Genomic DNA, 19,859 nt, shown 5'->3' with positions numbered 1-19,859 from the left:
GTAGATAAACTCTTTATGTCCTTGAAAAGCCTGATTGCATTCCAAGTGTTCAGTACCAAAGGCCATAGACAATCTGGTCATTGGCAAGGCCCCAGGAAAAGACTGCATTCCCACAGAACTGATCTAGTGCAGGAAACCTGTGCTTCCTTCTCACCTATACTAGCTTTGTATTCACTGCTGAACAGTAGGGACAGTACTGCAAGATATGCAGGATGGCAATATAGTCACTTTGTACAAGAATAAAGAAGACAGCAGTGATTGTAATGGTCTGGAAAGATAATTGCTCGGATGCTCAGAAGACTTCAATTCCTTGTTGACTGTATTTACCCTGAGCCATAGGTAGCTTCAGAGCTAGTAGGTCCACCATAGATATGGTCTTCTCATTCCAACAAATACAAGAAAAATGTAGGGAACAAAGGGAGACCTCTCTATATTGCCTTCATTTCCAAAGTGGAATGTAGGAAACAGTCAGCTATGATGGACAGCCAGAGACTTTTGAGATTCAAAGCAGAGTCAAGTATGGCAGTGTCATTGCCCCAATCCTGTTTGGAATTTTTCTTTTTCTTTCACTTTTTGACTTACGCTTTTGGGACTGCCGCCAAAGAATTTATTTACATACACACTTAGGTGGCAAATTATTAGGGCTGTCAATTAATCACTGTTAATGTACGCATTAATGCATTAATTGGTTCTTGCATAACTTTCTTTAATGCAATCTTGCACGTGGTTTTGGAGCCCGTGCCTGGGCTCTGTTCTGCCACCTCCAGGCTGCCCAGCAGGACAGCACTGGAAATGAAGAGGATTGCAGGGTATCCTGGGTGCAGGATCCAGGCTGCTGCACCAGGAAGGTGGGAGGGGTGGTGTATCCACAGGCATAGGTGTGCTCTCTCTCTCTCTCTCTCTCTCTCTCTCTCACACACACACACACACACACACACACACACACACACACACACACACACACACACACACACACACACACACACACACACACACACAGAGGCAGCCTCAGGAAGCATGCGGCCAGGAATGCAACCCAGCTCTGTGCCCCCCCAACCCTGCTGCTCCTGACCCACAGTACCTCACATCCTGCCAGGTTGTATGGGGACCCCTGGGATTAAAATCGTAATTAATTGTGACTGATTTTTTTAATCATGCAACTAATAGCGATCAAATTTTTAAATTGCTTTACTGCCCTAAAAACTATCCAACCTCACATACCTTAAAGCAAAAACTAAAGTGCAGAAAGTTTAGATTCATGAGCTGCTGTTTGCTGATGACAATGTATGGGTAGCCCACATAGGGAGTGACCTTCAAAGCCTCTTCAGTTGCTTCACTCATGCCTGCCAAGAGTTTGATCTTATAGTCTACATCAAAAAAGGATCAGTGTTATAGGCTAGAACTTTGATTCACCACCAGTGATCACAATAGGTAAAAACATACTGGATGTTGTAAGTACATTTACTTACTTTGGCTCCGTTGTTAACAATACTCTGTCACTTGAGGCTGAACTGAATACCTGTATTGGCAAAGCATGCTGAGTAAATGAGTGTGGAACAACAAACTTGAATGTTAAGGCCAAGGTCCAAGTATTGAATCTACTCAAATATAAGATGACCCCCCAATAGTTATAATTCAATACATGGAAAATTTATAAATTTATTATAATTTTCCAGGTACAGAATCTAATTACTGGAGGTTGGTTTGCCATGAATTTATCCCCTCCCACTGCTACAGCAAGGAAACTAAATCTGGGAGGGCTGTGGAGCATCCTTACCCTCACCCCCCACCTGCAGCTTCTTCCCTTTGCAGCCCCCTCCTCCTCTCCTTACTGTCAGACTCGTCTCTCCCTGAGCACATGGAAGTAAGGGGCAAATTTGAAAATACTGACCTTGAAATAAACACATTTTTCAACAGCACTTTTGTACTTACTTATAATATAGTACAAACTATGCATGATATTAGTCCAAAATCTAAAGGCTCATGATTTACCTTCTAGCTGGGCCCCAGCAGAGTCACCAGCATTTCAAGCCATGGTGACCCCATAGCTCAGCACTGCTTAGTATGCATATATATTCCAGACACCCCCACAAAGGATCCATGTGCTAATTAGCCCCACTCATGACTGGAGCAGGGTGTTCTTGTCATGAATCCTGGGATCCTCCAAAAATGTTATATGCAGATGAGGCACAAGACAAGTAGTCCTGCTCTGCCTCATGAAGGGTGGGGCCACACTAATCATATGTGACAAGCTGGGGGGGGGGGCAGCAAAGGGATTCTGGGGGAACTATTTGAGGCCCTCTTTCGTGATGTTTGTCAGACATTTAAGGTTGGTGAAGAAACAGGAATGATTGGAAATGGGAAAGAAAGGCACAGCTCTGCTGTTGGAGTAAAGAGGAAGTTGAAATGTATTCAATGTATCTCACCATGACCTGAAACAGAGTTGGAACTCTTCAGATGGGCTGCACTAATCTATCCTTGTGGTAGGTTATCACCAATATGGGGCATGTGTTTTATTGTCATGCTTAGTGTTGGCTTCATTTAATCAACTTCACAGTTGTTTTACATTACTGAGCACATGCTACTTTTGGCAGCAGTTTAATGATAGACAATTTGTGTGTATGCAAATATAAGAGCAGAGGCCTTTTTCATCCATGCTGATTGGGACGGATGGGTGGACCTTGTCTTATACTCAGGTAAATATAGTACATCCTGCTTGCATCATCAACACCCATTTGTATGCCAGCAAATCCTAAACCACATGCTCTACTTCGGAGAAGTGCCTCAACAGCTTCCACCTACATTGCCTATGCATCATTCTAAGAATTTTCTGGCAGAACAGAGTTGTCCATACAGAGGTCTGGGAATATGCCAAAATTCTGGGAATCCATTCTCTTTTCAGTTAAGGCTGTTTTGATGACTTGGTCATATGCAGAGAATGGATGATGGCCATAAGCCCAAGGATCTCTTGTATGGAGATCTCTTTACAGGAAGAGACCCACAAGAGCATCCTTATCTCCATTTCAAAGATGTTTGCAAGACAGATGTGAAGGTAATGAACATTGAGCCAAACAACTGGGAAAGGATTGCTGAGGCTAGAAAGTCTTGGAAATAGTCTATTAAGCATAGAATGAAGTATTTTGAGGAAAGAAGAGCCAAACATGCTGAGGAAAGAAGAAACCTCAGGAAGATACCTGCATTCAGGACTGTTAGATATGAACTTCACATGTGAGAAGTGAAGAAGGGACTGTCATTCAAGAATAGGACTCTGTAGCCACAGTTGCAGATGTTCAATGAGCTGACATCTCACTTGGTGCAAATCTGTTGTCTCATGAGATAGACAGATGCCTATATATTATAAGTACATCCATGTTCAGTTGCATTAAGCCTTAACTGAATGTTTGGGAGCACCACATACCAGCTTAAGGCTTCTAGCCAGTAAAGCTCCTAAGTATGTGGATAATGTTACACATGTGAGTTGCCCCACTGACAATTCATAGATTCATAGATTCTAGATTCATAAATTCTTTGAATCTATGAATGTGAGTTGCCCCACTGGAGCAAATTAGCTTACAAATGCTCTGAAAGTTATACACATGGTTCAGGGTTTTGCTGGATTGGGTTCTAAATCTCTAATTCTTCAGACATGAGCTCCTGGTGCTTGTCATAATAAAACTTCTCTTTGTGTAGAAACTTAGGGTTTTTAAATGATGAACAAAAAATATCATCAGAGTGTCAGCGAAGTACTCAGTGGGTGCATGTACATGAGGTGTTTACTGCAGAATAGATTAATTAGCTCTGAAATAAACATCTTGCATCTACATGTGCAGCCGTATTAGGCCATAAGGATCTAATTAACACCACATCAAGGTTGTATTTTTAAATACAAATAGTAGCAACCAGCCCTTTAGAAACCCTGTGAAAGTGCTCTAATTTCTAGCTCATGGCGAAGCCCATGCCATTCCATCTTCACTGCTTGATGTTTACTAAAAGATATATAGCACAAAGCTAGCATGGGCATGCTTACCCACTGTTACAACCTTCATTTGACTGTGTCAGATATATGAGTTGACTATGTTGAGACTTTGTATGCTTCCATGGGTCATCCTACAGGTATGCCTTGAAGGATCAGGGCTTTGATCTGACCCATGAGTGTTTTAATATTCTGGATGTTGCAGTTGTTCTGTGTAATTTCTTCAGGAAATTTGTCTACCTCACCCCTTTTTAATATAGTTTCCATGAAAATGGGTATCAGCCCTTTTATTTGAGTTACTGAAGATGAAGATTGTTTGTCAGTTTGCCACAGGATTTCTTTCTGTCGTATATGTGACCAGAAGTTGAGAAACAAGTCTGGTTTCTGAAAGTTTTTAAATATAATTTCAGTTTAGCTTGATAAAAAATCATTTAGATGCCAGCAGTTCATAGACTTGAATTTCTTGCAGATTTAATTGTCTGAAGATTCTTATTTGTTGGCTTTTCAAAGCTTATTTCCTGTCTTGGGACTAGATTATTCATAACTGTGAAGCTATTATTCATAGCATGCAAACATTAGACATCTTAGACATTGACAGTAATCCTTTTGAACCCAGTAGGTGACTTCATAGAAGTCAATGGCAATATTTTCACTAACATCAACAAGGCAAGCATTTCCCTCACTAGGATTACTTAGGTGCAATAAGTTATTCTTGTACTTCAACATTCTTAAGGTTTTGGCTTTGGTTTCGGACCTCTAATTTAGACAAAATACTTTGCCCAGAATTGAATTGTTGTCAGTTTTTCTTTACACTGTATAACATAATTACATCAGGGGTGCCAAACTCACCCTGGGCCAGATTCAAAGGCCATATTGTGGGGCTCCTCTTGGGCTAGATCTGCGGGACCAGTGGCAGCTGCAGCAGATGTTTAATGGTGGTAGTGACCAGGATCTGGCAGTGCCAGTGGGTGTCTGGCAGCAGCTGCAGGGCCAAGTGGTTTTGGCAGGAGTCTGTTAGTGGCAGGGGCCTGGAGTGAACCTTAGGGGTCTAAACACTACAGGGCAGGCAAAAGCTAAACCCTCAGCTTCCAGAAGCCTGCTGGTAGGCAGGCAGGCTGGTATAGAATGGCTCTTTATTTGACACCAATGTACTAGATATTACTGCACTTAATTTTAGACACAAAAAATATATAGCCTGTTATTCATTACTAAATTAGACACGTACATGTAATACAATGTTTCACCTTAACCTCTTAAAAGCTCTCTAAAGTTTACATTTAAATTTAACTAGGCATTCATTAAAATGTTTCAAAATGCATTAAAAGTTACAGCACTTAACCTTGTTAACAAGGCAACCTAATTTATATGCCAGTTACAGAAAGCAAAATATATCAATTTTACCTAGAATATGCTGAAATTTTTAATAGGAAAAACTGTAATTTATTTCTTAAAGTAAAGAGAAAACTCTTTCTCTGTTGCAGCCCCAGACACCTTACTGTGGTGTGGTGCAGGGAAATCTCTGCCAAAGCTCTAAGTGCCTGGGTCTAATGAAGGTAGTCTCTCCCATGTCTGAATATTCCATGGGCCATAAGTTACCAAACTCTGCTCTAAAATACCTGTAGCCTCTACAGAGATCAACCATTTCTAATATTTTTTAGACTAAATCCTAATTTTTATTTATTTTGGCTTGTAATCTTTCACCCAAATCATATAATAATCATTCTGCTCACTGATTGGATGACTGAACCTTCGTCGGATAATAACAAATAATGAGTTTCAAATAATGAACAAAATCCTGGCTAATGCTCAGTGGGTTGAACTGTTGCTTGCCTGAAAGTTAGAAGAACTTCCAGGCTCTGCCTGTGTGTTGGTGCCTACCCAGTGACTGCCTGAATGGTCAAGAATAATGAATCAAGTAACCATACAAAAATACTGTTGATAGATCTCATTGCTTTTATTCCTTTATATAAGGAAGCTTTTTCATTAGTGATAGGGAACAAAGGCAAAAATCATCTTATACTTGGGGAAACCCTACAGGAGGATTAGAAACTGGCAATGTAATCCTCCTCTTAGGAAGGAAGATACCTCTCCTCCTCCCACAAAGGCTATAAACTTGGAGGTGGGCCTCATTGTCCCCGATTTTGACTCAGATCAAAGCAGGTGAAGCATGGCTCTAGTGCTTCCAAGCCAGTAGGTGGTTCAAGGAAGCATGCAGCCTGACAATTTTGTCCCTGGAATAAACCAGTTCAGTTAAATGAACACTGAAATGAGCCGCAATTAACTTGCAGATGTACACATTTTATCTGGCATACTTCACAGGTACTTGAAGCAGAATAATGGGTGTGAATGTCTGTAGGATCCCAAGATAGATGGATTTCTCCTGAAAGAAATGTGCAAGGTCTGTTTACAGCCAAAGGGGGACATTTAGGTAAATATCTAGTGTCCTGGCTTTTTCCCCCATGCATGGTGGCTCTAAATTTATGAAAGGCAATACCTACAGATCAACTGCCATAAACTGTTTATTGACTACATTACATAACTGCAAAATAAAGCAGTGCTGAAACCATGTATACATTTGTTTAACTTCATGCACTGTGCATAGTCCCACTGAAATAAAAATTGCCATTTTCTTGGATGGTGTGATTCACAGTGTTTAATATTTGCAGGATTGGGCTAAAAGCAAAAATCCTATATAAAAAATCCCACACAAATGAAATAGATCAAAAAAACTTTGGCCTAGGATGTGATAGGAGTAGAGTTGGAGTGTTATACCTTTTGTTCAGTAAAAGATATTGCCAAAAAATCTTGCTCCTTGAAGGTGATAGGTAAAAATGAAAAAGGCCAAATTGTTAGCATAAATTTGAATAGCATAACTAACTTAGCTGGTTTAACATGTTGGAGATCTAATTAAGAATCTGGCCCAGTAGCAGTAATACTGGGGTGAACTGCATATCTCCTACCCGTGAGTGGATACGTGATTTTGGAAAGCAGGTTGCAGATGGTGTGTGGTGGTGCATCGTTACATACTACACAACAGTATTTTTCTCTAGTTAAGAGAAACTAAAAATGTTACTAATATGCTAGGGGCCTAGTGCTGTATGGTTCAGTTTACTATCAAAGTAAAAACAAATATAACTTTATTGAAATGTGCATTAATTTGCCAGACTATATATTAAACTTAAAACACACTACAAACCAGGCAAACATAGTGAAAAGATATTGTTTCAATAGTCTTGTAGGGTGCTTACACAAGTTGCATTTTTCATAAGACTGGGCTCCCGGAAGCACTCTACAGCTATGACATAACACACGTAAATGACTTCAGAGAACTTTTAAAATGGCTAATTTCATGAAAAATTAACCCTGGTCAAATGAGGTATCAGATGAAGGCGCTCTAAAGCAGAGTGCTTTAGGGATCTTGTGTTCCCTCCAGGGTTAATTTTTCATGCTTTGCGGGGCTGGCAGCAGGGGAGAGAGGGGGAGGGAAGGGAGCAGCATAGAGCTGTCAGGTGCTTTTCCTAGCCGGAACCTGAAGGGGAGTGGAGTGGAATGGAGCCCCCTCACCTTATACCCCCCCACCCCCCAGCTACCTCAGCTGGGGTTTTGGGGGGATTGAGGCTAGGCCCACAAAGCAAGGTGGGGTCCCTCACTCCAGCTGTGGCCAGGCCTCTTGACAGTGGCAGCAGGAACTGCCTGCTGCTTTGCCTGGCTGGAGCTGGGGAGTGAGGGCATAGAACACAGCCCCCTCATCTTGTGGGTCTGGCACAGCTTCCCCCAATACCCCAGCCTGAGTTGAGCGGGTCATTAATACCTGTTGTGATAGGGGGCCATCTCAAGGCCAGCCACGACATTGGCCCACCCACCTGTCTAGGGCAATCCGTCCTGCCTCGCCTGCCATGTCTTTCATGTTTCCAGAAATAGGTGTTTATATGCAGGGGGCTACCCAATTATTTGCCCTGATGCCAAGGGCAAAATACATGGCTCTGAACCACCACTACACTATGTCCTATGTTTCACAGATGGCATCCAAGATAACTTCTAATTCCCCTGGCCCCTTAGCTGTGCCGCACAAAGCCTTTGGCCGAGATTTGGCCTCAGGTGTTCTCAGATGTGCCTGGCCTTTCCGCCCTCTTCACTGGGGCCACAACTCCACCCCCTTACTGGGGCCACCCACACTCTGCCCTACTCTGTATGGCCCTTCAGGCCCTCTTGGCCCTACTCCATACAGCCTTTCAGGCTTCCTCTCTCTCATGCATGATCCTGACCCCTTGCAGACATTCAGACCACCCAATTCAGGCCGTACTCTATGACAAGCATCAGGTCTATCACCCCACACTCTGAACAGACTCCAGCCCCTGGCCCTCTCTGGCCTTGGGTGTCTCACATTTGGCCTATGGCCCACTTGGGCCTCAGGTGCCTGTTGATGTACCTGGACCCCTAACTCAGCCTCTTGCTAGGCCTCGTTCTCTCAGGTGTTGGGCCTTGGGTCCTCTTGGCCCCTGTGCTGTCATCCCAAGCCTGTTGCTTTTCTGTCAGAGTGTGCTCCTTTAGCCTTTCCTCTCCACGGGGTACTGACAAGGCAACAGGGTGTGAGGCTTTTCATACTCACCTTTCACTGGGGAGGCACAGGTGTGGCATTTCCTGGAGATTTCTCCACCACAGGGAGCCCCACCATACCATCCAACTCCAGCAAGGTGTAGATTCAGGTCATACCCCAGGACTGTTGGCTTAGTAATGGTATTTAAAGGTCTATTTTTTGGGAATTGGCTTATAGGTATAGATATCTTCATTTATAATGGTTTTAAATGGGCAGCAAGGGTTAATTGATTTCAAAAGAGCCTATGTCTCTCACACACACAGTTTCTCACAGCCCTGAAAACAGACAGGTTGTCTAACACAACAAGGCCAATGGATACACACACAGCCTAAGAATTGAGGGGGCATGCTACAACATGAGATCACAGCCTTCAAGGCAGACAGGCTATCTAACACAACAAGGACACTAGTCTGGAAACCAAGGTAGTTTGTACAATACTGCCCATAACATGAGATAAGTGGCACCAGCTAATAAGGCCCCAGAGTAGGGGGGCCTGAGTCCCAGTTTTGGGGAAACAAACCAAATTAGGAGAAGACCTATTGTTTCTTTTCTGTTATCACTGTGTATCACTAAATTTGCCTGTTATCAAATGGAAAGGTCGTGGTCAGTCTGAGGGTGGGTGTTTTGGGAGCTACAGTCTGCAGGCTGAATGATGTTGCTTCTCTAGCTCCCTAGGTTTAACTGCCAGCTCTACTCCTAGGGTCTGGGTTTATACTGAGGCTGCTCAGCCCTCCTCCAATCTGGTGGTCCTCTTGCAGTCATGTGACTGCCTTATTGAGCCTAACTTAACTTGTCGGTTGCTCCACAGCCTGCTCAAGCCACTTAAAGTGGCAGGCACCAAAGGTGCCTCACCAAACTGTGGAGTGAAGAGAGATAAGCAGGAATCTGGTAGATTACAATGAACAATGAAGTCAATTGACTCCCTCAGTGCTGCCTAAATAGAAGTGCTGCTGCTCCTTCCAGGTTTTAAAGTTTAAAAGATTTCATAGATTTCATAGACATTAGGGCTGGAAGCGACCTTGGACGATCATTGAGTCCAGCCCCCTGACCCAGGGGCAGGAAGTCATCAGGGGTCATAGGATCCCAGCAAGATAAACATACACATTTTTCTTGAAATGTGTCCAAGGTAGGTGCTTGAACCACCTCTGGCGGCAGTCTATTCCAGACCTTGGGGGCTTGGACTGTAAAGAAATTCTTCCTTATGTCCAGCCTGAAATGGTCCTGAAGGAGTTTGTGACCATTTGACCTTGTCATCCTCTGGAGCACTCTGGTGGACAGATGTTCCCCCAGATCCTGATGAGCACCCCTGATAAACTTATAGGTGGCCACCAGATCACCCCTGAGCCTGCGCTTTTCCAGGCTGAAGAGTCCCGTAGCTCTCAGCCTCTCATCATAAGGTCTGTTTTCCTGACCTCTCTGTTCATGTGTGTGGCTCTCTTCTGCACTCTCTCAAGCTTCTCCACATCCTTTTTGAATTGTGGAGCCCAAAACTGGATGCAGTACTCCAGCTGCGGCCTCAGCAAGGCTGAGTACAATGGGAGAATGATGTCCTGGGATTTGCTTGAGAAGCAGCTGTGGATGCAAGCTAGCATTTTGCTTGCTTTACTAACAGCAGTATCACATTGAAGGCTCATGTTCATCTTGTGGTCAATCATGACCCCCAAGTCCCTTTCGTCCATAGGGCTAGCCAGTGTAGCACTGCTGAGCCTATAAGCATGCTGCGGATTTTTCTCCCCAAGGGGGAAAACCTTGCATTTTTCGGTGTTAAACAGCGTCAGGTTCTTGTCCACCCATTTCCTGAGGCTGTCAAGGTCAGGTGTGGATGCTTTTATCCCAAAGTTTGGTGTCATCAGCAACTAGTCAGAATTGGTTTTGATACCAATGTCCACATCATTAATGAAGATATTGAAAAGTGTTGGCCCACGCACGGAGCGTTGAGGGACCCCACTGGTCACAGCGCATCACAATGATTGACTTCCATCAACCACCACCCTCTGGGTCTGACCATGGAGCCAATTCCCCAGCTAGTGGATTGTGGTGAAGCTGAGGCTGCAGTTAGCCAGTTTACTAAGAGGTGATCTTGGGATATCAGATCAAGGGCTTTTTTAAAGTCAAGATATATGACATCAATCTCTTCTCCCTTGTCCAGGTGATAGGTCACCTGGTCGTAAAAGGAAATAAGATTGGTCAAGCAAGACCTACCTGCAACAAACCCATGCTGGCTATCTCTCAGGATGCTGACATCAGCCAGTCTGTTAAGAATGGCTTCTTTGATAATCTTTTCTAAGACCTTCCCCAGAATAGAGGTCAGGCTGATGGGCCTGTAGTTTGCCAGATCCACTTTCCTCCCTTTCTTGAAGATAGGGTGGAGTAGGGATCAAAGTGGGGTGCAACTGCACCACTGCCTTCTCCCTCACACTCTGAAACCTTCCCTACTCCCACCCCCTTGTTATGAGATAAAACTTGCCGAAAACTGGTGCCAATTTGAGAGTACTTGTGACAGAGTTAAGATTGGACGGTGCCCCCTCCTCCTTCCTAGAAACACAAAGAACGCTGTCTGTCCATCTTTCTGTGTCTCCATGCAATGAGGTTCTGGCAAAGAAAATCAGCTTCCCTGCTTAAAATATGTACCCCGGTTTTGGAGGGCTGATTTAGGGGGAAAAGTATGTGCAATATTCGTACTTGGCCATGTGTGCAAATGTACCGTAATGCCTACTGCTAAGAAGACATTTTCTCAGTTATCGTTTATTCCATTTAAATAGTATTTCCTAAGCTGCATAAACCAACATGAAAGCAAATTCTGTGTTATGTAGCAATAAATGTGTTGTAGATATCATTCTGTAAGTTTCTTAATAGAGTCTACTTCTGTTCCCAATGATGTCAACACAAGGAACTCCAGTCTTGAAGTACAGATAAACTCTGCATAACAGTGTAAAGATACTTTTAAAAAATGCGTGTCATGTATCAAAATGTTATCTATGTGTCACAATTTAGGCTCTCATTCTATATGACTCTGCATATTTTAAACACTGTATAAGGTAGGACGTCTGTTACACCATTGACATTAATATGGCAATATTAGCATATTAGCCAGCTTAGAAATGATTTTGAGAGACTGTAGTTCAGTGGCATATGAACCACTGCATTATTATGACTGATGGCTGTATGTCTATTATAGAAGCACAAAAATAATTTGTGTTTCTGTTGCATCTTCAAATACGTGTTTCTTGTGTTTTTTTCAGTAATTCCATCAAGCTGGTGAATCTGTGCTCTATATTTATTAGTACGTGGCTGACAGCAGCTGGGTTCATACATTTGGTAAGTGTACTTGGATCAACTCCTCTCTAAATTATTTATTTTCTGCCATCATCTAGCTCACAATAATCCCTTCATACAGCTATGCAATACAATAAAGAAACGTATGCTGCCTGATGTTTCTACCCCAAATTAATCTGAATAGTATTATTCACATTGTTAATCTCCAGTGTTTCAGTTCACCAATAGTTAAAGTTAAGTATGGGATTTGGAGAGCCTTCCAAAACTATATTTTACCACTAGGTGGCAGTGTTTCCTTAATAACGACCAGGCTGGAAAAGGCTGGTAGAATATGAATGATAATGACATTCTGGGAAACACGTGGTTTTGCCAAAAAAAGAATTCTCTATATTCAGAAGAAAAATTAATATGATTACTAGTGTTTTCAAGTGGGGTTCCTCATAGATTAGTTTTCTTTTTCTTATCTTTGTATTTTTTTTTTTAATCATATATCTTTCACTTCATGCCATACAGGATTTCTTTGTAGTTTAGTATTTGTAAATCATTTTGAGAATGTTGGATGAAACATGTTTTCATTGTGTCATATACAATTATAGTTCCATTATTAATAGTTTTGGATTATTATTCAATTTTTCTAGATTTGAGGGTAGGAATAATACTTTATGATTAAATGTAGATTTTTCTGACTCAGTGTTATTTTCACTTCTTTGTATGATTTCCAACACAGGAGTTTTAAATTTACTGGAGGGATTCTCAAACATACAACTTTATAATGTGAACCAAGTCTTAATAGAAAGATTGCTGGGTGGATGCTTCCTTTCTCATTCATAAACATGTAACATCCTTGTGGCAACTGAAATAGCTACTTATATGGCAAAATAATATTAGGAAAATATTTAATCTACTTTAGCTGCTTTTAAATCAATTTAAAAGCATGGAACAAGAAAGGAGCCAGAACCACAGGACCAGGCAGCATTTTCATGGATCACAGTTTTGGAATTTCTTCCCCATTGGAATGTGAAGCACAAATCTGTGTGCTACCTTCTGAAAACAGGGCTTATAGAAGAACTGTAGTTTATAACATCATAAACAGTTGAATACAACTTTATTCAGGCTACAATATGTTCTTCAGTATATACTTTCTTAGTGCTGGGCATACCAGGTCTGTTCCACTGTTTATTCATCAATAAAAAGTCCCTCTATCTTTGCCCACAGTGTGTAGAATGGACACTTGTTACATTTGATAGCTAGTGAAAACTCTACTTGAGCTCCACTGGTAGTCTTGCGCTTATGACTGTGAAATTTTTGGAGCCAAAGTTCTGTTGCTCAGTATATGTGTGTGTGATTAATTAATATCCATTCAGTAGTTTGGGGGGGAAATGTGAAATGATGTCATTGGATAAGGAGTGTAAAGTTCATATCAAAAAGTTTAAAACATAGGAAGATGAGATTTATCTAGATTGCTAAATACTCTGTTAAGTAGTGGAGAAGATGACTTCTATAAATAATATGAGCAAACTGCATCTTGGATGGTGTCAGTGGAGTTGTTCAGTTCTAATTAGATCAGAAGTGAGTCCTGTATCTGTAAAAAAGGATCCAGATAATGCATATTATATACCAATTAGATGAAAATAAATGTATAACCTGTATTCATCTACGCTACTAGTCTGTTATTTCATATTTGTTCTTTTTATGTTGTAGGTGGAGAACTCAGGGGATCCATGGGAAAATTTCCAAAATAACCAACCGCTTACATATTGGGAATGTGTTTATTTACTAATGGTTACTATGTCCACTGTTGGTTATGGAGATGTTTATGCAAAAACAACCCTTGGTCGCCTTTTCATGGTCTTCTTCATCCTCGGGGGATTGGTAAAATCTCTTTCTTATTATTGTTTTTGTTACTACTACTTTAAATATCTGATTCTCTGTACCCCATGCTGTATTTAAAGTAGTTATATTAATTCAAAAACTTGGCTTCTTAACAATATCATTGTAACATTTGAACACTTCAAGTATACACTTTGTTTATTCTAGACGAGTATTTATGTATGCTAGATCTTGTTAATTTTTGCAAAGATTTAGTGGAGCGAGATTTAGTCTAATCCATTAAAGAAAATAATGCATAAAGTGCCTTAACAATTCTATTTACAGTGCTATTTATAGTCCATTACTTTTCAGTGACAATTACTGTTGTGCAATGTTTGATGCTGTTATTATTTTAAAGACAGTTTGCGGTTTCAAGAACCTTCCCTTTCCTTCTTTGTTCCTTCCCAGAATTCCAACAAACACTGTGGCTTTGGACTGCCTTAAAGAGCAGCTTGCCCAATCCAGATGATGGCAAACCATGTTCTCTTTACATTTTTAACATGCAACCATGCCAAATAACATGGTGTTAACATGCATATAACCACATTTAACTCTCACCCTACAAATTAGAAAATGTATCATTCCTTTTCCTGCCCAGAGTATGTGCCTAGCACTAGATAAACTAATTGTCTTATGTTAAATTACTTTTTTTTATCTTTATGAGTAATACTGTAGGAACTGCTGAATTCTATCTTTTAAAACAGCAAAGTTTATATTAAAATTTACATTCTGCAAGGTAAGTGCTAAGTAAAATCCATTCTTGGTGTATGTATTGTACATATACATCTATTTTGTATTGTTTACTCTTCACACATGTTTTCTGTACATATACGTACATCTCGTTGAAGATGGTATGTATATAACACACGTATCATTGTCAGTGCAATATAGGTGATGTATAAACATTCATATCCAAAAGACATGCATATTTGCATATGGCTAAAGAGACCAAGTTGACTGGCAGCAGCTCTTCGAAGTATCCAGCCACAAGCAAGATGTTTGTTGGACAAAACATGGCAGATTTTTTTTTCTCCCTACTACCTTTTTATATCATGTGTCCTTACATACCTTTTAAAAACAAGCTTTTCACAACAAGTTTTTTTTGGGTTTTTTTTGTTTTTGCTTTTTGTTTTTTCTTTGTCTTTTTTTATGGGGGGGTGACTCCATTTTAATTCTTGAGGGGGGGGAACCCCAGGTGCCATATCTTTCTTTGGACTCTTAAAGGTAAAAAGTCTCCATATCTTTTAAAAACAAACAAAAAACCATAATAACACATGCCTTTTTTTTGCACTGTGTAAGATTGGAATATATCCCCCCCTCTTCAGGAAGAATTAGCAGTTATTTTACAATTAGAGGCTAATTTGACTTCATTTTGTTCTTGTTTTGTTTTGGGTATTTTTTTTTCTTTTGACCACTTCTTTAGTTTACCAGGTGCGCATCTTCTTCAAAACCAACTTTTACATTGAACCCTCTTGTTTTGTTTTGTAAGAACTTGTTTTTATTTTTTATTTATCTTTTTAAATACCTTTATAGATCTAATTCTTTTGCATTTTCAGATCTTAAAGATATATATCTTCTGAAAATATTCATCACCCCCCTTTCTTTGGCCTCTCTTTTTAGTCTTTTCTTCTGTCTCCTATCTTCTTCTTAGGCCATGTTTGCCAGCTACGTCCCTGAAATCATAGAGTTAATAGGAAACCGCAAGAAATATGGTGGTTCCTATAGTGCGGTTAGTGGAAGAAAGTAAGTATTCCAAGAGGCTCTGCTGCCTCTGCTGCAGTAGAACACTCTCTGCATGCCATTTTCTTTTTTGTGTTTTTGTTTCATGCATGTAGGCAATGTTTGCTCGCTACGTGCCAGAAATTGCTGCTCTCATCCTTAATCGGAAGAAATACGGCGGGACTTTTAACTCAACCCGAGGCAGAAAGTAAGTCTAAAAAGACCAGGTGTGGTTGTGTGACACTTTAACAGCCCCTGAAGGTGGTCACAGCTTGACTCACGGACACTCCCTAAGATGTAGTGCTCTGTGACATCAGCTGTTATCACTGGAGCGTTGTCACACTGTCAGTAGAGACCTGGGCCATGCTAAGGTACAAGTCACAATATTTTGTCCCTTCTTCAAAAGAATCTCTGCACACCGAAGGAACCCTGCTATTGCATCTGCAGTTAGATTGTGGAACAAGGTCGTCATATCACTTCACCTTTTTGAGCATTAATTGGTTAGATTATCATTTAGTCATTTCTTGGCCAAGTAATTATAGAAGACATTGTTCTGAAGTAACTTGACTCGCTAAACATTATGCATGGCAGAACACAGCATGGAAACTTCATGTGGCCAGGTAATTTCATTATGGTGGCCACATCAGAAGCTGGTACTGCTATTTTTCATCAACCAAATTATTAGGTATGGACCACACACCATTCCCATTGATTTCTTTTGGGATTTGTAGGTTCTCAGGCCCTTGGGATTTAGGATCAGTGTTTTTAAAAAACCTGTTCCATCTTAGCAATTGATAATCTACCCAAACTCTAAAAAAAATAAAGAGAGGACTTGAGCATCAGTAAAGTGCTATAAAAACTTAAGAATGATTCTTTTTGGCTGGTAGCAACAGTTAGATTTTAAAGGGCCTCATTAAGCTTCATAAATAAATCGCCTCACATCTTCATTGAATGCCTACTTGTCATCTGGACCATGTTGTAGCTAATTCTGTCCAGAAACCATGTTATGTCTGCTAAGAAATATATTCAAGTAAGCTTCATTTATTCTGAGAAATCAGTATTCTTGCTTCTGCTGATTTCAGCTCATCAGTGTGCCAATCCATAGCAGAGGCAGAGACATCTGTCCCATTGCCCTTAAAAGCCATCACATGCACATTCCTATAAACATAATTAAGGAGACATTCCAAATAAAACATTTTAGTGGAATCCAATTGTGTGTCCCTTCCCTCACTTAGGGAAGCAAGCTTTTAGTTTAGTTCCTTTGAAACAATCACCTACACATCATTTTATGTGACAGGATTATAGTTGTTTCAAGATGTTTCCCTTCCTAAATGAATGGGGACACTCCAGAAAATCTGTAACCAGTTATAAGTCAATACTAAAACACTGATTTGCATCATATCATAGAGACATAAACATTTTTCCTTTGTGAAGTTCTTGTATCACTAGACATTTCAATATGTTCCAAAAAGTAGAAGATGCTTTCCACATACATCTTTCTGTTCTTCTGTGAAAAATACTCTCAAATGTCCAAAATGCTTTAGTGCTGCTATCATTGATAGTAATGCAAGGATCTTCTAATGTAGTCCAGCTAGACTACATTAGTTGGGTCTTAATCATCTAGATGAACAAAATCACCTCCATCTCCATTTTAATTTGAATTCTGTGATGGAGTGAAGTTTCACTAAGACCCCAGAATATTTAATCTTAATATCTTTCTACTCAGTTTACTGCAGGTTATCACAGTCAAATAGAACAAAATTCTCCGCTTGTGAAACAGTTTAAGTTCCCTGAGTCTTCTCTTTTGTCACTGGTACCAAGCATTGCTTTTTATTGTCTCTAAACATGGACCTGATCTTCAGTCCAATCCCCACATTTTGAAGGCCTCAACTCCCAAATCATAGATGTCCTGCCAGCTTTGGGGCTTGCTTCATTTTACTTTCTTGCTGGTTTATTTCCTCTATTTATATGCGCTCTTCGTTTGTCTGTAGCTCTCTTTCACTCTCTGCTGCCCATGTAGCTTGTCAACTGAAACTCAGCACTGTCATCAGCAAACAGACTGTTCGATTTACTTTACGCATTGTTTCCTGGGTCAAAAGCTAATTACTAAGTACTTAAAAGAAGTCTTTTGCTCACGTGGATCTTTCATCAGAGAATATAAGCTTGGGAACTGCACAGTAAAAAGCCATTAGCACCACTCGTTTGATGTTGCTTTTCCAGTCAGTAGAACAAGATTGATGAAATGTTATGTTTGGCCAAAATCTGAGTTTTCATTTGGAATTCAGTGTTGAGAGAATGGGCTGTCAGAACCAATAAGTTTTCCTTCGCTTGGGATATGGGCATGTGGTAGTAATTAGCAATATAAGGTCTTTAGTTGAGCAACCAAGCATAGATTCTGGCAGCAAACATAATGAGAAACTACAGTTGTTCTATTTCTAATGTCAAAAAGTTTCCAGACATTAAGTGTGTGTACAAAATGAAAATAGTTAAACTTTGTTGAAAGATGTTGTTCAGACTCTTAAAATAGCCTATATGTGTGTTTATGCTGTGCTCTCTCCAAGAGAGAAAGAGGAACACAAAAACATCTTATAAAATGTGTGCATATGTTTGTGCCTTTATGGATGTGCACACAACCACAGACATTGACACTATGAAATAAAATGCTTTTCTTCAATTGGAAGTTTAACATATAGAAGAAAGCTGGGGTCAGTTGGGGTGATCTTAATAGTTACACGTTGCCTTTAAGCCAGAAAGGTCCTCAAATAGCTCACACATTTTATACAAATCATTTTTGTCTAGTTTGAAGGAAGAATGTAATTATCACCAGTGAAATTTTACTCAGGATGCTAGAGTTTCTATTGCAAAAACTCCTATAGGATTTTTAATTAGCTTAGATGGAAGAAGCTTAGCTTTGCAACTTTCTAAAATTGAGACTTTCAAAATTATGCTCCCACTGGTTCAATGCTGACCGTGAAGGAAGTTTCCTCAATTGGATAAACAGTACTATTTATTGTTTCATATTTTACAAAATAGTGCACTGTGGTTTCCCAAACAAACACTGTGCTAGTCCAAACCTGTTACCTTTTGGATCTGATATGGATATAACCCAATGCACTATAACAACAGCACTAAAAGACCAAGAATGGCGTAGAAAACTCAATATATAGTTTTATTTTCTATAAGCAATGTGCACCATTTTTAAAAGCTGATTGAACTGATCACATGCTCTAGTAATGTTTTTTACTATTTTTGCCTGATACACTAGAGTCAGGTGGTCTGTGGACTAGTTTAAAATGGTTTTCTTAAAATTACAGTTATACCCAAGTCAAATAAATAAATGCATGCCTTCCTCTAGTCACTGGTAGCTAAAAGAGCCTGTGGGTAGAAAGCAATAATTAGAAAGACAGAATCTGGGTTTAGTAACTTTAAAACAAAATGACAATCTAAGCTGAAAGTAGAAAATAAAGTTCAAGAATGAGGGACAAATTAAAACAGAGAAAACCCATGACTTCCTAATGTTACTAAGAAGGAGATTTACAACAAAATATTACGTGCTTTGTTTTTTACTTTGAGTGTGCAGCTAAATGGAAGGGAAGGGAGCTTACATTAGTACACAAAGGGTGTGTGCAGAAGTTGCACTTAGATTGACCTAACTAAGGTAGGGTGATCTAAATGCCAATCTGTACAGATGTTCAGGGATGTTAGATCAGGCAAAAAAATGTCTGGTTTGATTTAACTTAGCTCACCTGAGAAGATCCATTAAGTTAGATTGGGCATTGGTTAGCCTATTTTGCCAAACGTGTACACATCTGGAGTGCAGCCATGGAGCTGGGAAAACCCAGCTACTCCCCCCAGCCCTGGGACTGTACATTTTCTACTTCCAGCTTGCACTGTAACTAGGCTGTTTTTAGCTCTACTTCCCCTGACCCTCCAACCATGAGTGGAAACCTCCCCCCCCATGCATACCCACCAGCTCTCCTGAATCCCAGTAACCCCTGCTGGACCTGCCAGCTGCTGCGGAGGACCTGCTAAGTCCCCCTGATCCTGCTTGCCCCTTCCCCTGCCCCAACTTAGATCACATTCCAGAAACAACTCCCAGCCCTGGCAAATGTCTGCACAAATGGGACACAATCTATGATCACATGGCTTAAAGTAAGCCATGTGACCATAGATTGGGTCCCAGGAATCTGCATGTACCCAAAGAATTTGCATTTATACACCTGTTCAGCCACTTCTTCTTTCCTATTTATTTCAAAGGACCAGATTGCTTTTGCCTTTTCTTTGCAAATATATATGCAAAAAGATATTGCATATGCTACTGTCTGTCTTTGACTTCTTGTGAAGTTCCCACTAATGCCTGTGAAAGTGCAGTTCATGAATTGACAACTCTCATTCTTGCTTTATTAGACCATTAATATCTGGAAG

At 40.4% G+C, this 19,859-nt stretch overlaps 1 protein-coding gene across 1 annotated transcript in view; it reads left to right on the top strand.

Moving 5' to 3' along the window:
* The window catches only part of KCNMA1 (potassium calcium-activated channel subfamily M alpha 1), a 527,746-nt gene that overhangs the window by 196,322 nt on the left and 311,565 nt on the right, over positions 1–19,859 (top strand). The window contains 3 exon segments of the mRNA XM_025212980.1: positions 11,813–11,888; positions 13,548–13,718; positions 15,367–15,458. Coding sequence (XP_025068765.1) covers positions 11,813–11,888; positions 13,548–13,718; positions 15,367–15,458 — 339 coding nt within the window.

The sequence above is a fragment of the Alligator sinensis genome, unplaced genomic scaffold (genome assembly GCF_000455745.1).
Source record: "Alligator sinensis unplaced genomic scaffold, ASM45574v1 scaffold109_1, whole genome shotgun sequence".
Classification (NCBI taxonomy): domain Eukaryota; kingdom Metazoa; phylum Chordata; order Crocodylia; family Alligatoridae; genus Alligator; species Alligator sinensis.
The sequence above is the reverse complement of the archived record's forward strand: the minus strand, read 5'-3'. Positions and strand labels throughout refer to the sequence as shown.